General features: G+C 36.0%; 1 protein-coding gene across 1 annotated transcript in view; it reads right to left on the bottom strand.

The window, feature by feature from the left end:
* Positions 1–765: 765 nt before the first annotated feature.
* The window catches only part of GOPC (golgi associated PDZ and coiled-coil motif containing), a 25,449-nt gene continuing 7,864 nt past the window's right edge, over positions 766–18,350 (bottom strand). The window contains 8 exon segments of the mRNA XM_065734478.1: positions 766–1,410; positions 1,915–2,095; positions 2,525–2,689; positions 3,136–3,231; positions 4,593–4,758; positions 6,368–6,543; positions 9,582–9,605; positions 12,100–12,264. Of these exon segments, the coding sequence (XP_065590550.1) occupies positions 1,292–1,410; positions 1,915–2,095; positions 2,525–2,689; positions 3,136–3,231; positions 4,593–4,758; positions 6,368–6,543; positions 9,582–9,605; positions 12,100–12,264 (1,092 nt within the window). The 3' untranslated portion in view covers positions 766–1,291.

The raw sequence follows: 18,350 nt of genomic DNA, 5'->3' as shown, positions 1-18,350 counted from the left end.
AAAGCTATCATAGCAGGCTGAAATAATAAAAGTAGAGTTCGTGTACGGAAAAAAATGTATTTCACCTGAAGATCTACAGTGGTCAGTCCTTGTATACCTGCAGTTATACAAGAAACTGGCCAAGAAGCCACCAGCAATATTTCCATTTGCAACCATGCCACGGGCCTTTAGTGCACACCAATTAAAAGCTAGTTTAAGATACACTGCTTTTACAAAAAGAATATCTTTTCCTCTTTCAACAGTAAGACAATTACAGGTTAATACAACTGCCCAAAAGTAACAGATAGGGCCAGACACTGTACAATTCTGAGCACCTCCTATAAAGTACTGTGCGCTTTATTTTCACTTCTTTAAAGATTATTTCAATCTGAAATATGTTCAGTACCTATTGAGAGTACTCAGTTCAAGGTAATAATGACCAACTCAGACAACTCCACACGGGTAGTAACCACATCCATTCAAGAAAGCATGCTGAACTGATGCTGTTCAGAAAAAAATACCAAAGGGCACACATAACTGTGAATGTCTTTTTAAACTGATTTTGTTCATAAAACCCCATAATACCCTGTTTAAATACTTCTGGAGCAAGTTTTGCATGGAACAATTAGCAATGAATTAATTAAAAGAATAATATCAAAAACCTCACCCATAAAATTATTATGGGTTACAACTAGCAAGCATCCCGTTGCTGTATTTGGGTTTTGATGGCCTTGCTTAAGTAAAATGATTTCACTATTCTGAGAAAACAAACAAACAAACAAACAAAAATAAAACAATGTTATTTTTGAAAAGTTAGAAATCAAAATCTCCAAGTGGAAAATTCAGGTATGCAACAGTCCAATTCCCCCTCACCTTCCAGAGTCAAAGCTTGTCTCACAACAAGCTGAACACTGGTTGTCCCTTTAAAACATCGAGGGGTTAAAATGAAGCTGGTCATATTCTCTTTCCTTGTGGATAGAAATGAAATTAAAAGCTGAAGGTATTGAGGTTATCATGTTTTAGAAATCCCATGCTTTGGTGCTTATTATTAAAAGGAAATTCATTTCACATGCTATGTGTTAAGTAGCCATTGTGTGTCACGCAAAAGACAGTTTTCCACACTTAGAATTGCTCACAATGAAGCCCTGAGGTAACTGCCTTTTTTTTCCAGGCAACAGAAACAGTTCCCTTTGACTTTTAATTACCATCTTATGACCTACATTTATATATACGCAAACCTGGAGCAGACAATATTGATTATTGATTGTTCCCAAAGATGGGATCTGTCAGTTGGTTTTTTTGTTTGTTTTTTTTAAGATAAAGACTCAGCAGAGCGGGTTAATTTGGGTGCAGCATCTTCTAATGAAGCTTCAACTGAATTCCCCAGGTCTCCATTTTCATGTCCATCAATACTTGGTTTCTTATCAAACACTGCAAGTTGAAAAGAAGTTTTATTTAAGGAAGAGATGCCATCTTGGGAATTGTAGGTCAGTGAGATTTATTTCATAAACTAGAAAACGCCCTGAAAAGGCTGCTAAAATACAAGCTAACATATTTGCAGTAAAATACGAGCACGGGAAAACGTGAACTCCTTCCTCACACCTCTAATATATATAAATGAAAAAAAAATAGAATAAAATAAAATAATAATGACTTACAGAGAATTAATGATGCCTAGTCAGGAAAAAATAATTGGGAAAAAGTGATCAAGAAAAAAATCAATACAAAACCCACACAAATTAATCCAGTTAGTTCTGTTCTAAGTAAACCAGGGCAACAAGTAAGCAACCAACCAGAAGAACAGACAACTTACCAGTAGGTTAACTGAACTAACAGAAGATGAACGTTATGATTAATGCAAGAACAGTGCTCTCCAGAAACTGGTTTGCACACTGAGACTTCAGAATTAAACACAACACTTGTTAGAAAGTTTACCTTGTGAGGGTTTGACGTCCACATTTACTTCTTTCCTATTGGAACCTGAATTTGCACCTTCTTCCAATTCATCAAGATATAAACGATAACGGTGTCCACTCTCATCCTCATATTCTACGTTTTCATCATCTGAATCAACTTCTGGAGCAACATACACTACTTCAAATTCAATCTCACCTCTCTAGAATAAAACCGAAATGACAAATAAATTCAAATGCACTTATTGTCTGAAGATGAGAAGCCGTGCAGCAACAAGATTCTAGACCACAAAACATATAAGAAACATTGTTTAGCTGGAGCTGTACACTCATAAAGGAATAGAACAGGCATCACCAAACAATTATTTCTATTGGAAGATTTAAGCCTTCCACCAGCCTTACTAAAGAATCATTGACCAAGACATAGGTTTAACTGAATGGGTATTGACCCAGCCTTTTTCTCATAAATGCTAGGACACAAGAGGATTCAGCATAAAGTGATAGAGCTTCAGGAATTATCATGGCTTAGAATAATATCCTGTCTGACTGAAAACATTAAAATTCAAGGTAATTCAGTAGGTAGAATAAAGGAAGAGCATAAATATGCCTGTGGATAACAGGTTTCCACTGACCTGCTGGGAGAGGATAGTTACAGCTTCTTTATGTTTGGCATCTCTAAGATTAACTCCATTTACTGCCAGAATAGCATCACCAACATGTAGCCCTCCACATCGATCAGCAGGCTGCCCAGGATGAATTTCTGAGATCAGTATTGGAACACCGTGCTCCTTCCCACCCTATAGAAAACGAGAATTTTAATTAGCTGAAATGTGCATTGGCAGAAAAATCAGCATTCTAGTAGCTGCTCTTAATGTGCTTATTTCAACTTTTATTACAGAAAATAAGAAAGAATGCTTTGGACAAAAAGAATACTTTAGTAGATGGCATGAGATGTTTCACTTAATTCTTCTCCCTGGAGAAGAAAGGCCAAATGCCAAATTTAGGGCCCAAGCCCAAGATAAAAATTGAAATCATAAATTTTACATAAATTTAAGGATTACATAATCTATCAAAATGAGTTGGATTCTTTTAAGTCATACAACTAACGTTACAAATTTACATTGTGTAACCTTATGCTTTTTTTTTTGTTGTGTTCTAACAATATATTCATTGTTCAATACTTTATGAAGTACAAATTTAAACTGCCTCTACTTCATAATGGAAAATAAATGCAAGCATTTACTGTGATTGAAATTCCAAGTCCTTCGTGGTCTTCTTTAACTAGCAAAACTTTCCTGATTGGACCAACACCTTGACTCTTCTTTAAGGCATCTGGATCCTAGTTCGATATAAAAAACAAAACAAAACACATAAAAACTCAAAGTGTAGATACAAACACATGAACTAAAAAGTGATGAATTCCTGATTTTTTTTTAATTACTTCCAGGAAGACACTGTATCAGCAACAGACCAGCACAGGGCAAGACAAACCTGAGTGCCCCCTTAGAGAGAGGCTATGAAATAAAAAAGGTTTCTCACTACGCCCTTCTGACAAGAACAATTATTTCAGTTATTTCAGTGATGAGTGAAGCATAATATACATAACTTCCAAAAGCAGCCATATATTAAAAAATATAAAGGGACTACATAAAGGAATGCTGATCACTGTTGAAATGTTGTATGACAAACTGTAAATTAAAGCTAATGAAACAAAAGATGTAATACAGTGCCATGAGAGGGTTTGCTTGCTTAATTTTATTTTTGTTATACTAAAAACAAACTACGTCATAAGCCATTCAACTCAAGGCTAGAAAAGAAGATAAATAAATCCAGTTATCTATTTTGCTGTTGCTGTTATGCATACCCTTAAAATCACACACACATACAAATACATATTTTACATGCCATTAAGAACATTAGCAGTAAGACCCAGCTAAACAACTAAGACATTTAGAACAGAACAATCAAAGTAATGTCCTTTCCTGAAAGTGCTTGGTTTCGTTCACTGAATGAAGAGATTATCAGTTCATGTGCTAGGCTAGATAAAACAATGTCTACCAAGGCTACACACAGTGAAATGCCTTACAGAAAGTACCTTTTGGAGGAAAACCAACAAACAATTATTTGACAGAATGTAAGATTATCTGGCCTTAAAAGGAAAAAAAAAAGAGAATTTTGGTTCAATCTGATCCTAAAAACATTACTCTTCGTGGTTTCTCTAAGTAAGTCAGGCCATTATTTTGAAAATATGTTAAATACTACACACACACAGCAGAGACTCAATTTTCAAAAGTACTGAGTATTCCTCAGCAAGGCAGTAGAACTGTCTTTCATGGCAATTTATGGAAGCATGCTATTCAGGATGGATCTGTCCTTTAAGACATCCAGCTCTGGGTTCTCCAGAATAAGAGTGGGTCAAAAAGAGGGCCACAAAAATTATAAGAGCTGAAATACCTCTCCTGTGAAGAAGGGCTGAAAGCATTGGGGTTATTCAGACTGGAGAAAATAAACGGGTATGGGAACAGATGGTCTGTACCAATCTCTTCTAACTCAAACCATTCTATGACATAAAATAATTACATAAATATAAAAGTGATAGTTAAAAGAACTCAAATTCAAAATAAAAACAAACAAAAATGAAGTAATTTTTTTCTACAAACGTCAGAAATTCTGAAGAAATGAGCTGCCCTTTCAACTTACATGTCCTGGTGGTGCTTGCATTGGTCGTTTCAGATCATTCCGACCTCGACAAGCTCTAATAACAGTTTTATGACGGTGAAGGTGTATTTCTGCTTCAAGCTGATTCCAGAGCTTGTCATGAGCAGGTCCCTTCATATCTCGGCCCAGTAACTGAATCTGTTGAACTCTACAAACAGCAAAGAGAATAAACAACACAATACGGTGTAAATTAAAATCAGTGCACTGTACAACTCACACTCCATCAGGCTCCAGCATGCAGTGATTAATGCAAGTGCTGTGCAAAGAATTGTGACAGTGCTGAGCATGCTAAACAGCTGGCTTGTAAACAGCTCCTCTAATCCACAAAATCTAAAAAACTCAAAAGGAAAAAAAAAGTATATGGCTCCTCTTTTTAATGTGAAGGATGTTTAGTTTCTTCCCCTAAATATGAGACTTTTCCTCATCTCTGGACCTGCTTCTGGGGATGTAAAGGAAGAGAACAAAAGGAGTTGCAGAAATGACCATTTGTGTGACTGACAGAACGTGTCAGACACAAAGTACACACAAAGTTGCAAATAACAGAAGTAAATGGATGGGCTTCCCCCATTACCAGACCTACTGAAGACTGTCCTCAGAAGCATTATGCAGCCTTCTTGTTTTTCATTAAAAAAAAATCATAATAGATGGGAGTAAGTAATGTAAATTCTAAAGAGGAAATTTAAAAGTAATTATAATGGCAGCAAGGTTCTCGGACCCTCAAACAAAGCCTCAAACTGCCAATTCGGTACAATGTATTTAATAGTGCTTACGGCAAGACAAGAACTTATTCATTGCTGAACTGCTACACAAATATAACTAGCAAATTAATGGGCAATTAGATGGACAATACAAGAATATAACAGTTAAGACAGATGCTGAACTGAGCATAATAGTATCTCCAGCCCACCCCAACACACAGGCCTGGGCACACGCAGCCCTAAGTATGAGCTCCCTGCTGTGTGAGGATCCTTGCAGACTTCAGTGGGTCTGGAGAGCTCAGGAATCTGAGCATAATTGTAACACTGTGCTGTTAACGCTGATGAGGATCGTGTGCAGCTAAGTTTATTACAGTTATCTACTGCCAGTTATCACAGTTATGTTGTAGAAATATCACACTCATATGCGGCCAAATTTAAACCAGTGTAACTGACATTACTTTAACAGGATTGCCACGCTTGAGCTATCACAGTTATATGTTGCAGTTTCTAGAGGCCACTACATGTATACTTTAGATACACGTCATAGAATCTTCTCTTGCTAGACCATACCTCTACATACTTCTCTTTCTTGCTAACAATTACAGAATGAAACAAGGTTTACAAATAAACAGTATAACTAATTCTTAAAAATGTAGTAATGAAGGCTTTTTCACTAAATAACAGTTATTTACTAAGAAAAGAAAAACTAAATCTTTCAAATGTTTTTTTTTGACTGGCTTCATTATTGTCACTATTATATTAATAGTGGAGTTATGAACATGGTCTAAAACAACAAATGCTATTAGAAGACACTTAACTGGTTGCAGTGAAGAAGACAGTGAACAAGTAAAAGCCTGATTCAAGAAACCTATGGCATTTATTTATGTCTCTCTAACCCTTAAAAAATGTAACTTCAATATCTATTTGTTGATACTGTCACGGTGTTAAGAAATGCCAGCCACAGAACAAGACTCACTGTGCTAAATGCTCTCCAGTATTAAACAAGTCATAAAACACCAACTAAAACTCATGCTAAGGACAGAGACTGATTTTACATGCCTTCCAGCTAGTTCCTTATCTAAGTACTTGGCTGCCAATCTTGCTCCATAAACCTCAGCCTGAAGAACAGCAATGTGTCGACGAAGAGCTTCATTCTCCTTCCTCAGCAACTTCACCTCAGCTTCCAACTGAGCTTCCTTCACTTTCTCCTTCTTGTTAGCTTCAAGTTCTCTCTCCTTAAAAAATAAAAATAATAAAGTTACAAAATTATTACCAACTTGGATAAAAGAAGAGCACTTACTGTTTCTGCACACCAGGGTGTGTGAAGTAATTCTCCTTCTAGGACATGAAGGAACAAAAGTGACTGCCACTGCAGCTACCTCTGAGGAGAGGTGGCCTTGAACTCAACACTGTGCTCCAAACATTATTTTTATCCTGCTTATAACTCCTGCACAATATGCATATACATGCTTAAAGTCCAGAGACTAAAATAAGCAACAGTGTTTCCCCTTGCCACAAGTAGGTGGCAAAATGTAGAGAGTATCATTACTGCTTTTTCTTGTGTTAAGGTAGGAGATTCATCCAATGAGAGGGAACAGAGTACTTTTAAAATAAATTAGTACAAAAACACACAATATTTTAATTTGATAATATTATATTTACATATTTTAATGTGCTTTTAATATGGTTAAATCTTCTGTACGTTCTCAAAATGACCACTATTATCATGCAAACAACCAAGAAATGCCCAGCCAAGGATATTTCCAAGTTAGGACTCACAAGACCACAAAAACAAAGCCAGAGATTTTACATACGATGGTACCTACCCTGACAAAATTAAAAGAGATGTAAGTACAAATTCATTACAACAACAACAACAATAATGATGATAAGGAAAAGAAATCTACCGTCCCTCATTACTTTTGCCCCTCTCCATGAAAAAATAGTTACGAAAATAAGAATTACTTCCATAAGTGCTCCATCACAAACATACAGATAATGCATGGTTGTCATCTTTTCTAAAACCCAGATCACTGGAACTAAAAAGCATTAGCATGTTCAACTCAATATTATCGCATTAAATCAGCTACAGGAAGAGTGCATATGATTACTTGTATCTTTTGTATCTTGCTTTCTCACTCTTTTACAAAGCAACAAGAAAAAAAACTCAGCAAACTAGAAAAACAGTAGGGACAGAGGATTTATTACTGTTCCCTTTTAACTATGGCTGCCAACAGAAAAATGCAGTAAGAACTAAGTACACTACAATGCATTTTTACAGACATTTAAAGTACCTAAAAGGTGTTCTTGGCACTTAAATCAACTACACTATTAAACGAATAAAACCATGAGGTGCTCCCAAAGAAGCAACAGGACACAAAATTTTACAGAACTGGCAAGAGAAATCTGTTAAGAAAGGTAAATATACTTATTCACTACTCCAAATGTGGATAACAGAACAACAGATACAGATCGTGTTACCACAATTTGAACAATTAAACGAGGTTGTTAAATAGGAACTGAAAAGAGTCATTTCCACAACAGGTATGTCAGCTTTTGTAGCTCTTTGCCAGAAAGACAACTGTGGATCTGATTGACTCTCTCTCATCTGTTAAACACCTGTATCTGGTTAGATGAATTGAGTACATTACACATATGTATGTATGAGCCAAGAATTGCCCAGCACACTGCTCAGAAACTGTGAAACAAAGATTGCCTGAAAGTGATTTTCATACTGACCCAGTTTCACATCCAGCTTGACTTGATACATACATTAGAAAACCTGCCACACAAAGACACATGTGGTCTCTGTCTTGGGTTTGGAGCTGTCTTGTGAGATGACCCCAACTATTTCCAACAAATCTCTTTATGACCTGCAGAATACACTCATAAATCAAGAATTCTGGCTAATCTACATTTTAAAAACAATAGTTTCTAAAACTATCCTAATTCTCCCTGCTGTAATGATGGTTCTGGGCTATGTTAGTGTACATCTATCTACTGCTAGTAGCTAGAGGGCAATTACAAGAATTCACAAGTGCCAAAACACTGTGCTGCATCTGACACATACTTAAGCTATAAGAATTGTCCCAGTTCAGACCCAATACTAATGTTACAGTAGCTGAAGAGTCTGTCTACAGCTGGCATTTTTTTCAGTTATATACGTATTGCCAGAACTGCATCCAGATGCTGGAACCATAGAGGCCCACTGTCTGCAGAAGCACTCTCTTTTAGGACTCCTGAAAATTTGAAAAAGGACTAGAATTTGAAGCAGACATATTAACGTACGTTATTCACACACAACACTTTCTAATTAGGTATTATGAAGTAGTCAGTTTAAGAACTCACTGAGTTTTTCCAGTAATATTCCCTGAAACTTAATTAAATTTAACAGAAAATTGTATGTTATTTTCCTATGCAGAGTAAGGCATTTTAAATGGTGCATCTAAGATGCAAGGAACAACATGATCCCCAAAAGTTTTCTTCCTATTTTCTCCATTACTGTGACTGCTGTTCTGTGACCCAGAAGACACTGGACTCTCTCCAATTGATCACTACATGAAGAAAAGCCTATGGTTTGCAGCTGATAGTATTGAAGAGGTTTTGGTAAATAGAAAGAACTGTATTTTCTGCTGGTGATACAAGAAGAAAACAAAAATACAACTGCCACGCTGACGATCAAAGCTTACAGCTAGCAGATGCCCTGTGGCTTTCCAAAAAAACCAAGCAAGGAGTAATGATAGTGAGGTTGAGGTACCCAATGTAATAAAAGGGGAAAGGCAGGTTAACTTTGCATCACTTCTCTCTATCTACAAGATGTTAAACAGCTAAGTATATGACGTATATTAAATCACACCCATAAAAAGAACTGAAGAAAGAGAAAATAAAGAACTACTAGAATTTTTCTTTTAAATATAGTATATAAAACACAGTCCATCACATGGTGCCTCATGCTTTGCTTCAGAAATTGTGTAACACCTTAAAGACTGTTGGATAAGTTGCAAAAATCATTTGTCAGAATACCACATTGTTAGATTATCACCTTATATTACCTGTGAAATAATAAATATATACATACAGAAATTGGCACCAAAGTTAGAAAAGACAAACAAAAACTGCAAAGAGAGCTCTTTACATAGCATTTTGCCAACTGACAGGAAGATGGAACAAAACAGAACTGCTTCACCAGTTTCTGAGGCCAACATATATAAGCTGTTGCACAAAACAAAAGCACTCATTTAAAAAATGGGGAGGGGGCAATCAGTATACTTACCATTTCATCCACAGAAAGGACAGACTTAAGACAGAAGAAAAGAGTTCCATAATTAGAGAAACAAGTAATTAGAACTTGAAGAAAATGCATTAGTGTAAATGACCTACTTCAAAAGAAATTTACCAGCAGACTGTGCATTTCATTACAGGGAATTAAAAAAAAGCAACAGATTGCTGTAATTGTACTTAGTAGTAATTTTCATATTTTGTTGTGACTGTCATTAAAAACACCCTATATTTATTATAGTATTGAAAACAATACTTTCTCCTAAAGTACTAAGAATTATAACGAACAGCACAATAACGCGAGAAGTGCTGTAATATTTGACTGAGAGGACAGTAGTTCACTGCTGGGCTATTGTGAAGTTTAAGCCATTCAACTGATAGGTGGATAAGCTATACAGCAGTTTTCTGAAAGAATCATAGAAAAATATATCTTCTATAATATAGTACTTGATACTGACCATGGATTTTTTCCTTTCAGAAAGTGTAACAAAATACATTTTTCAACAGTAACTTACATGATGATGAGAGATAACAAAAAAGATGCATGAACTGCTAAACATGGGAAAATAAAGCTATTATGCAAAGTCATTCTCATACTAAAAAACTTACTGTGCTCAGACTAAGCAAACACACCACAAGCTACAAGCCTATAGTAGTATATAGTAGTGCCTATATTCATACTAAGAGTCCACACACAAAAGAAAAGTGGTTGTAGTTTAAATAAAGAAAGCAGTAAATTAACTGCTAGAGAACTTTACTCTCCCATTGCATACATGGTTGACACAGTCCCTCTTTGGCCTGGAGGCTTCTGACTGCCTGAAGGTCAGCATGACAGTTTTTCTTTATCCAGAACTCAGACTTCTCATTTTGATTGTCATTTAAGAAAGTTCAATTTTGCTTGCTCAAGCTACACCTTTTACAAACTTCTACAAGTTTTATAGTTTTCTGTATCTACAACAGTTTAAAAGTGAGCTTCTCTCCATTAAAACTATAAAAAAATGGCAAAGTAAAAAAACCTCAAAAGATCAGCCCCCTTTTTAGGTTTATAAAAAAAAAAAAAAAAGGAACTACGTGGAAATAAGGAGACTATACCAGCCTGGGCTGTTAGAAAATTCAGCTTCAACTTGGATAAAATCTGAAGCAATACAAGAAAAATGTACTTATTGTTAGCTGTTTGAAACAGACTGAGGTCACCTGCACAGAGATTGAATGTATCTTTAGAAACTGCTTCTAACAAAATAAATAAATACGTTACAAGTATGACTGTGTCAATCAGAAGTTAAGTTTCACTAATAAAATTTGGGAATGAAAATCACTATTAGTTTGGGTTGGCTAAGAATTTTGCTTTGTGTAAAAGTAAAGCCTAACACATAGAACACGTGGGTAGTATTTAACAAATTCTTATTTACATGTCCAAATAATAATGGCTCTAAAGAAGCTTTATCACACATAAGTTATAATTCAATACAGAATAAATTATGTGTAGACAATCCAGAAAATATCATTCTTTATACCAAGCAAATACGTAGACATAAGAATATACCTGTAATTCAATTACAGCCTTTGGATCTGAAACCGAAACAATCTGGGACTGACTTATTTAGTGAACAGCCTAGATGGCCTCTGAGCTTGACAGCCTATTACTGTGTTTTATTTTACATTAATTAACAGGACAAAATAGCAGAGACTAATTTAACATTTCACAGATGGTGAGACTTGTTATTTGGAAGCAACTTGTGAAGCAATTTTAAAAACAGCTAGATGAGTAATCTTTGAATTATGCCAAGAGTTAGAAACCAGAACCTAGACAGCATTACCCCACTTCCTAATTTTAAAAGCACCAGTATTAGAGTACGAATCCGTGCTGTGGATGGTAACAAGGTATGCTATACTCTGGATATCATTCGTTCCACACTTAAGTTATTGTTATTTTCCAGTACATGTTTGAAAGGTCTAAGTTTCTCAGAATGATCAGTGGTCTACTGGTCTTTTATGACAGTATGTTGAATGTAACAATGGACAGCATCTGTAGCACTCTGAATAAAAAAAAGTACAACAGAGGGAGAACTGTGATGCCATCTACCATCTCTTTGCATGGCAAAACAACTCCATTCCTGCTCTTATCAGAGTACAGCTACAGCATGAAGATTTTTCCCTCTAGACCTTTTTATAACGTGAAAATTTGGTGTTGTTTTTACATTAGAATCTATAGTCTTTTGCAACTTCTGCTGCCATAAAAAGCATTACAATCCATCACAGTATTTTCTTACTTTGCTTTAATCAACTGCCCAGGAAAAAAATTATGTAAAAATAACTTATATTCTTACTTATTATTCTCACTTATTATTTTTAATAGTCCCTAACCACTAACAATAAATTTTCTTCAGCAAAAGAGTTAACTCTTTCCAACATCTTCAGTGTGAAAATGCATAATCAGCTTACTCATAACTCACAAGGAAGTGCTTCAGGCAGGAGAAGTGAGTACAAACCTCCATTCAAACCACCATACTCACCAGTTTTGCCTTAATAGCTCCAGAATCAACATTCTGACCAGTTTTGGCATGTAACTGAAGCTGAACAGCATGAAGCTGCAAAAGCTGATCATGGACTTCCTTTTCCAATACTGCCTTCTCCGCCTGGGTTTCTGTCAGTTCAGACTTGAGATCAACTAACTGTGCCTGGAAGATATAAAACATTACAGTAATTAGAATAATGATTAAATCAGAACTGTCATACATGAATATATCATTTGCTGGCACGTTTTACAGCTAAATGCCATAATACAAATAAGAGTACATGCTGTCACAGGTTCTTCTGTGGCCCTACTTGAACACTGCATCATTCACAGGCTTTTTTCCCCTCCAGTTTTTACTGCATCCATTCATCCACTGACCAAGCATCAAACCACTGCACTTCTGAAAATAACAGGAGCTGCATTTTCTGGCAGAGGCCACGGCATCTAATGCTGATGTCCACTGACACAGAGCATTGTCATTAAAACTACAATAGGATTTACAATCATAACAACATAAGCACTGTTCACACTTCTTTTCTGGTAAGATACAGTTGTATTAAATATGTATTGTCCAAAGTATTAATGCAATTATTAAATCAGAACTAAAATCAAAGAACCCAAGATCTATTATCAACAGCTTAACAGAAACAGCCAATTAAGTAGGCAAACCAGAAGCCATGATTTAATATGTCCCTAAAGCCTTTGTAGAAAATCATTCCAACATAAAAAAAGAAAACTTTGAAACATTTAAATACAGTTTACACGCACATTTGTAACAAGAACAACAGAACAAATACACATTTTTACCAGGCTACTTGCTAACCTTAAGGTCAAGTAGATTTGTACAAGATAACCTACATTTTTATAAGCTTGAAAGCTATTATTTACCCACAAAAACACAGCAGATGTCAGGGGAGAGGAATTTTGATCATGCTTTGTAATTGAAAGGCAAATTCACAGATTCCATTTTCACTTACAAGAATTTGGAACTTAAAAGCAAAATTGAAAAGTCACAGATTCTTCAAAAAAAAAATCTCACATTAATGCAAAGTTTTTTAGATATTTATTAACAGTATCCTGATGTTCAGATTCACACTGAATACTAAATTGCAAGTCAACACTAATCCCATTCAATTACATAAGTCACTGCTTTAAAAGGTCTGTATTGGTCTTAAAAAGCAGTACTTGCTGGGTCTAACTTGAGGTACCTAATTTAGATGGACAGCCCCCTTCAGCTTCCAGTATAATTATCAGATATAAGTAGGCTCTTCAGAGGTGATTCTGAGCACCTCAATCACAGTGCAATTTGATGAGACAGGTCACACCAACCTCCAGACTGCCGCTGTCAAGAACAATGTCCCTGGCTATTGTGCCTCACCCAGCGCCTTGGCAACAGGAGGGGTGGGAGAAGCTCTGTCAGTGAGCTCTGCTGACTTCTGATTGAACTCCCCAGAACAGTGCAAAAGCACTCTCTCTGACCACTTCCACGGAGTCCCTGCAGATCAGGTTAGCATTTACTTCTGTGTTGAAGAAACTGACCACACACTTTTTCACTTTCTAACCTTTGGAATGACAAGAAACCTGAATACTCTATAAACCTTCACAGAAATCTAAAGCAGAAACTGCCTCCTACACTGAGATAATATCTGAAACACTATAAGCCCATATCACCTTACAGAAATGGATTACTTACGAAATCTTACTGTTCTCTGCAATTACCAGCTACGCCTGAAGTCTCTCTGCTACAAAGTATCTACCAATGCATCCAAAAGCAAACACACGCCTGAATGATAGCAGCAAAAGGACGTCACCAGCATAAGAGGTGATGATAAAACAGCAGATAACCTGGGGTGCATCAAAAGAGATGTGGCCAGCAGGAAGACAGCAGGGATTGTCCCCTTTTACTCCACTTTCCTGGTGGCAGGAAGGTTGGAATTAGATGATCTTTGAGGTGCTTTCCAACCCAAGCCATCCTGTGACTCTATGATAACCAACACCTCAATAATAAAGGCACAGAATGACTAAGTTACAGTTTCACATAATATATATCAAATATTATTATTTTTTGTATGTAATGTATAACAATATTCTTATCTATGAATTTATTTAAAGACATTCCTTCCACATAGATACAAACAGCTAACATAAATTTTATTACATTAAATTATACAAATATAAAATTACACAGGTTAATGCAATCTAATTCAAAATGCACAGATAAACAGAAAGGATTTCTGCATATTTCTAGGATTTAAAGTCATACCCTGCTGTTTTAATAAAGAAAGCAAAATAGGAAATGGTATTAGTGTGCCTGGAAGAAATAATCTATTAACACATTAAAGGAGGTCATAAACCTATTCCAGGAACAGAGGCAGATAGAAGAGTCGCACCCAAAAGGAAATACAGAAAGCTCCTTTCAAACTCTGCAATCTACTTCTATGTAGTAGTCTATCTGATAAAACTTTACATAACTTCAAGGAAGTTCTGCCTCCCTCAGCTTGGCCAGCTCATCTAATTCTGCAGATCAACTTCATACAATCTACAGATAAATGTATTCCTGATTCTGGAATGACAGGCCTTCAATATAACTCTTGCTAGCACATGTTTTTAATCCTCACTTCCCTCAATTTATGTTATAAACGAAAGCCCACTGGAAAACCAGCGATTCCACATTCACCTTTTGGAAGATGCTGAATAAAACAGGAGAGGAGTCAGAGACAGAAGATAAAGCAAGGAACACAAACAAGAATCACTGATAAAGATACTCATTCTGAGACCACTGCTCACTGCATGAGGTCGGGGTTCTGTACAGAAGGACAATATCAGACACTACAAAGATTGTGTTTCAACCTGTACAAGCAATTGCACCAATCCTTTCCTTGAGACCTTTTTAGGTCTGCTCTCCAACGAGACTGCTGAAGGCAAAACGTCATATATCTCCAACACAGGCTCAATGTATCTATAAATGTACTGTGCACACAGCAGGTCACAGGTGATCACTCTAGCACTTGCTGAGAAGCCAGTTGGGGGCCAAAGTAACAGACACTCGCCCAAAGAAGAGCATTTAGCTTCATGGTTAGGAGCATTTCGAAGTCACCAAGCATTAAACACAGAACAGAAACTTTAATTCGTGAACAATAATGGACAGGGTTTGAAGGAAGGATGGTATGTTTAACATCCTTACATCCTTTAACACTAACCTTTTTCGGTCAGAAGAGGAAATGGGGGAACAAAGCTTCTGAACAGATGGACATTCCTTTTAACTTTCAAATATTTACTTTACTTGACATGCAAACCTAGGAGAACTAAACTAAAGTATGGTTACTGTCATTTTACACACCCAAAATACCATAAGCAGCTGTAGCTACCTCAAATTTATATAAAGCCCTCAATCCATAACTAAGGATTATTGCTAAAACAATGTTTGGTAAGTTCTAAAATCTACTTTGCTGTTCATTTTCTATCCACATTAGTAACAGAATAACTGCTTTTGTTGCTAAAATATTTCTAGACTGACACGGGGAGCCAACATGGTTCTTCCTCTAATGTCAACATTACACATCCTCAAACAAGAGAATTTTCACAAAGCTAGCAATATAAAATAATCTAAATGTGAATATCTAGACAAAGACAGAAAGTACATTATTTACACTAAAAACAAACAAAAACAGCAACAAAAAACAACACAGCAAAGATGATGCATCATCATCAATCTTGCATGTGACCATACAAAGTATATATCCCTAACAGTTAATAAATGCATCACTGTAATCCTCAACAAGTTAACTTGAGGACACAAAAATTATTACATGGGACTTATTTTCATATGTTCTAAAATGTTACATGAATTTTATTCAAGATCATATACTGTTATTGCTAGAAGGTCCCAAGGCAGAAGCAAGAAGCTTAATTCAGAAGCACAAAAACTTACAAGTCTTTGATGTAGCAAAATTATTACATTTCTAATATTATACATAAAATGTTAAGTTTTACTCCCATTTTAACTAGAAGAGATGCTGGAGTCCTCTACCACTAATCCAAATGAATATATGTACATAGTAAATATACACCATCTTCTGAGTCCCACGGATACTAAAGGAGAGGACAAACAAAGAATTAATCTGCAGCAGACAAGGTATCAAAAACTGCAGTGACTGACCTTATTTATGGGCAGGAAATTTATCCTAATTTATCCTCTTCCAACAAGGCACAAAATCCTCTTCATTTAACTGGGCATACACCTGTGCTGATCAGCAATTATTACACGGTATTATACTGACAGCAAAATAACACTTTAGTTTCCCTGCTAACTCATTTGTGAGTGCATACAGTAGGCAAATTACAGCTAGCAGTAGGACTGAACTACAGCTCATGGCAGTAGTATTCCACCAAGGAAACATTCGTACAGCACTATAGCTCAGAGAGAAGAGAGCTGGACACAAAAGACACCATAATGGCACAGCTCTTTTGTCCTTTCATTCTCACAGGTGCTGGCAAGGTGCCCTTTGAGATATTTTTATTTCTGTTTCTGAGTTGCTGAAGTCTTGGATTCCAAAGCTGGAATTAAGTACCAGTGGCAATAAAAAATGCCTGAGTTTGGGCCTTAAAACACAATCCAAAACTTACTAAAGTCAATTAAAAAAAAAACTAAAATTCTTCAATATTAAAGAACAACAGTCCATTTGTTTCAATACTTCACTTTTTCCAATAATTTTGTCTGTGGACAACGTATATCCATTTTTTGGAATGTTCAGAGATCCATAAATGTATCAGCACAGTAATGACTTCTAACCAAAAACCACTGAGAAGCTACATGAATTGAGTGGTATGGAAAAGATTTGAAGTACAATCTCAAGTATGATCTCCTCAATAAATACTACAGATACCCCGGTAAATCCTCTGTATTCACTGTTTCAAACACAAACCGTTCCACTCATTCACATCAATTACAATGCCAGTTTTACAAGATCTACTCCTTGGTTTCTTATTTTCTCCTCACTGGTGAAAATTAAATGTAAATCCACACCTGTTTTTTTGTTTTGTTCTAAGTCAAAGTACCAGAAAACACAAGCTATTTTGGAAAGAGCAATTTAATCAGTCAACCTTTAAACTTTCAGATGTAAGTTTGTGATTCAAGTAAATTGCAGATTTTGGTCAAAGAAATATACTACTTTACTGTTTAATTAATCTTCCAAACAATCTAAAACTCACAGATTATAATCACATTTTGTACTCCACTGGAATCTGACATCTATGAGAACTGAAACCGACTATAAAGTGAAATGAGAACTCAAGATTTTATAAATTACTTTTTTTCTTTTCCCCCCCACGGGAAATAAAATAAGTCATGGCACTAAGCAACAAACAAATATTTATTCCACAGATCATTTAAAAATACTACTGAAAAAAATTAAAACAAAAGCAAACCTCTCAATAAAACATTATATATATAATGACCTTCTATTTTTTTTACAGTTCACATTTCTCGTTCAAATATTAAAAAGTTATGGTCGTTTATGTTGCTGTCAACATAGCTGCTTATTCTAAATGTAGGGAAGAAGACTCAAACATGGATCAGATTCTCCATAAATATCTAAGGAGCAGGAGGCAAAAGGATGAGGCCGGACTATTCTCAGCAGTGTGTGGTGATAGGATGAGGAGAAATGGCCACAAACTGAAGAGTAGGAAGTTCCACACAAATGTGTGTGGGAACTCCTTCCCAGTGCAGTGACGGAGCAGTGGCACAGCTGCACAGAGAGGTGGTGGAGACTCCTTCTCTGGAGACGTTCCAGACCCGCCTGGACGCCTACCTGTGCAACCTGGGCTAGGGAGCTGCTGTGGCAGGGGGTTGGACTCCATGATCTCTGGAGGTCCCTTCCAACTCCTGCAATTCTGTGATTCCACAACTGCCTGCAGTGCCTGAGTTGTTTACGTCCTTACCTGGCATTTTCATTAGGAGGGAGAGGACAATCTTAAAATAAGTATCTCTGAGGTCTCGTTGTTTTATACCATACCTCGTAATTTCTTTGTGTGTTGATCAGAAAAGAAAAAAAATGACAACTCATCTACTTGTACTTTTTTCTTTAAAGGAAAGTGTTTGAATAATTAACTCAAATTCAATTATTTATTTCTGTGAGATCTCAGAACTATATTCAAAAAGCTTTTGAACATAAAGGAATAAAAATGTGGACCTTGCCCTGGACAACATACAAAGCAAATATAAGAAGGAAACGATGAATAAATTTAACA

This window comes from Cyrtonyx montezumae, unplaced genomic scaffold (assembly GCF_038088225.1).
Source record: "Cyrtonyx montezumae isolate F1298 unplaced genomic scaffold, pur_monq_1.0 scaffold_0, whole genome shotgun sequence".
Classification (NCBI taxonomy): Eukaryota; Metazoa; Chordata; class Aves; order Galliformes; family Odontophoridae; genus Cyrtonyx; species Cyrtonyx montezumae.
Note: the sequence above shows the minus strand (reverse complement) of the source record. Positions and strands in the feature narration are given on the sequence as shown.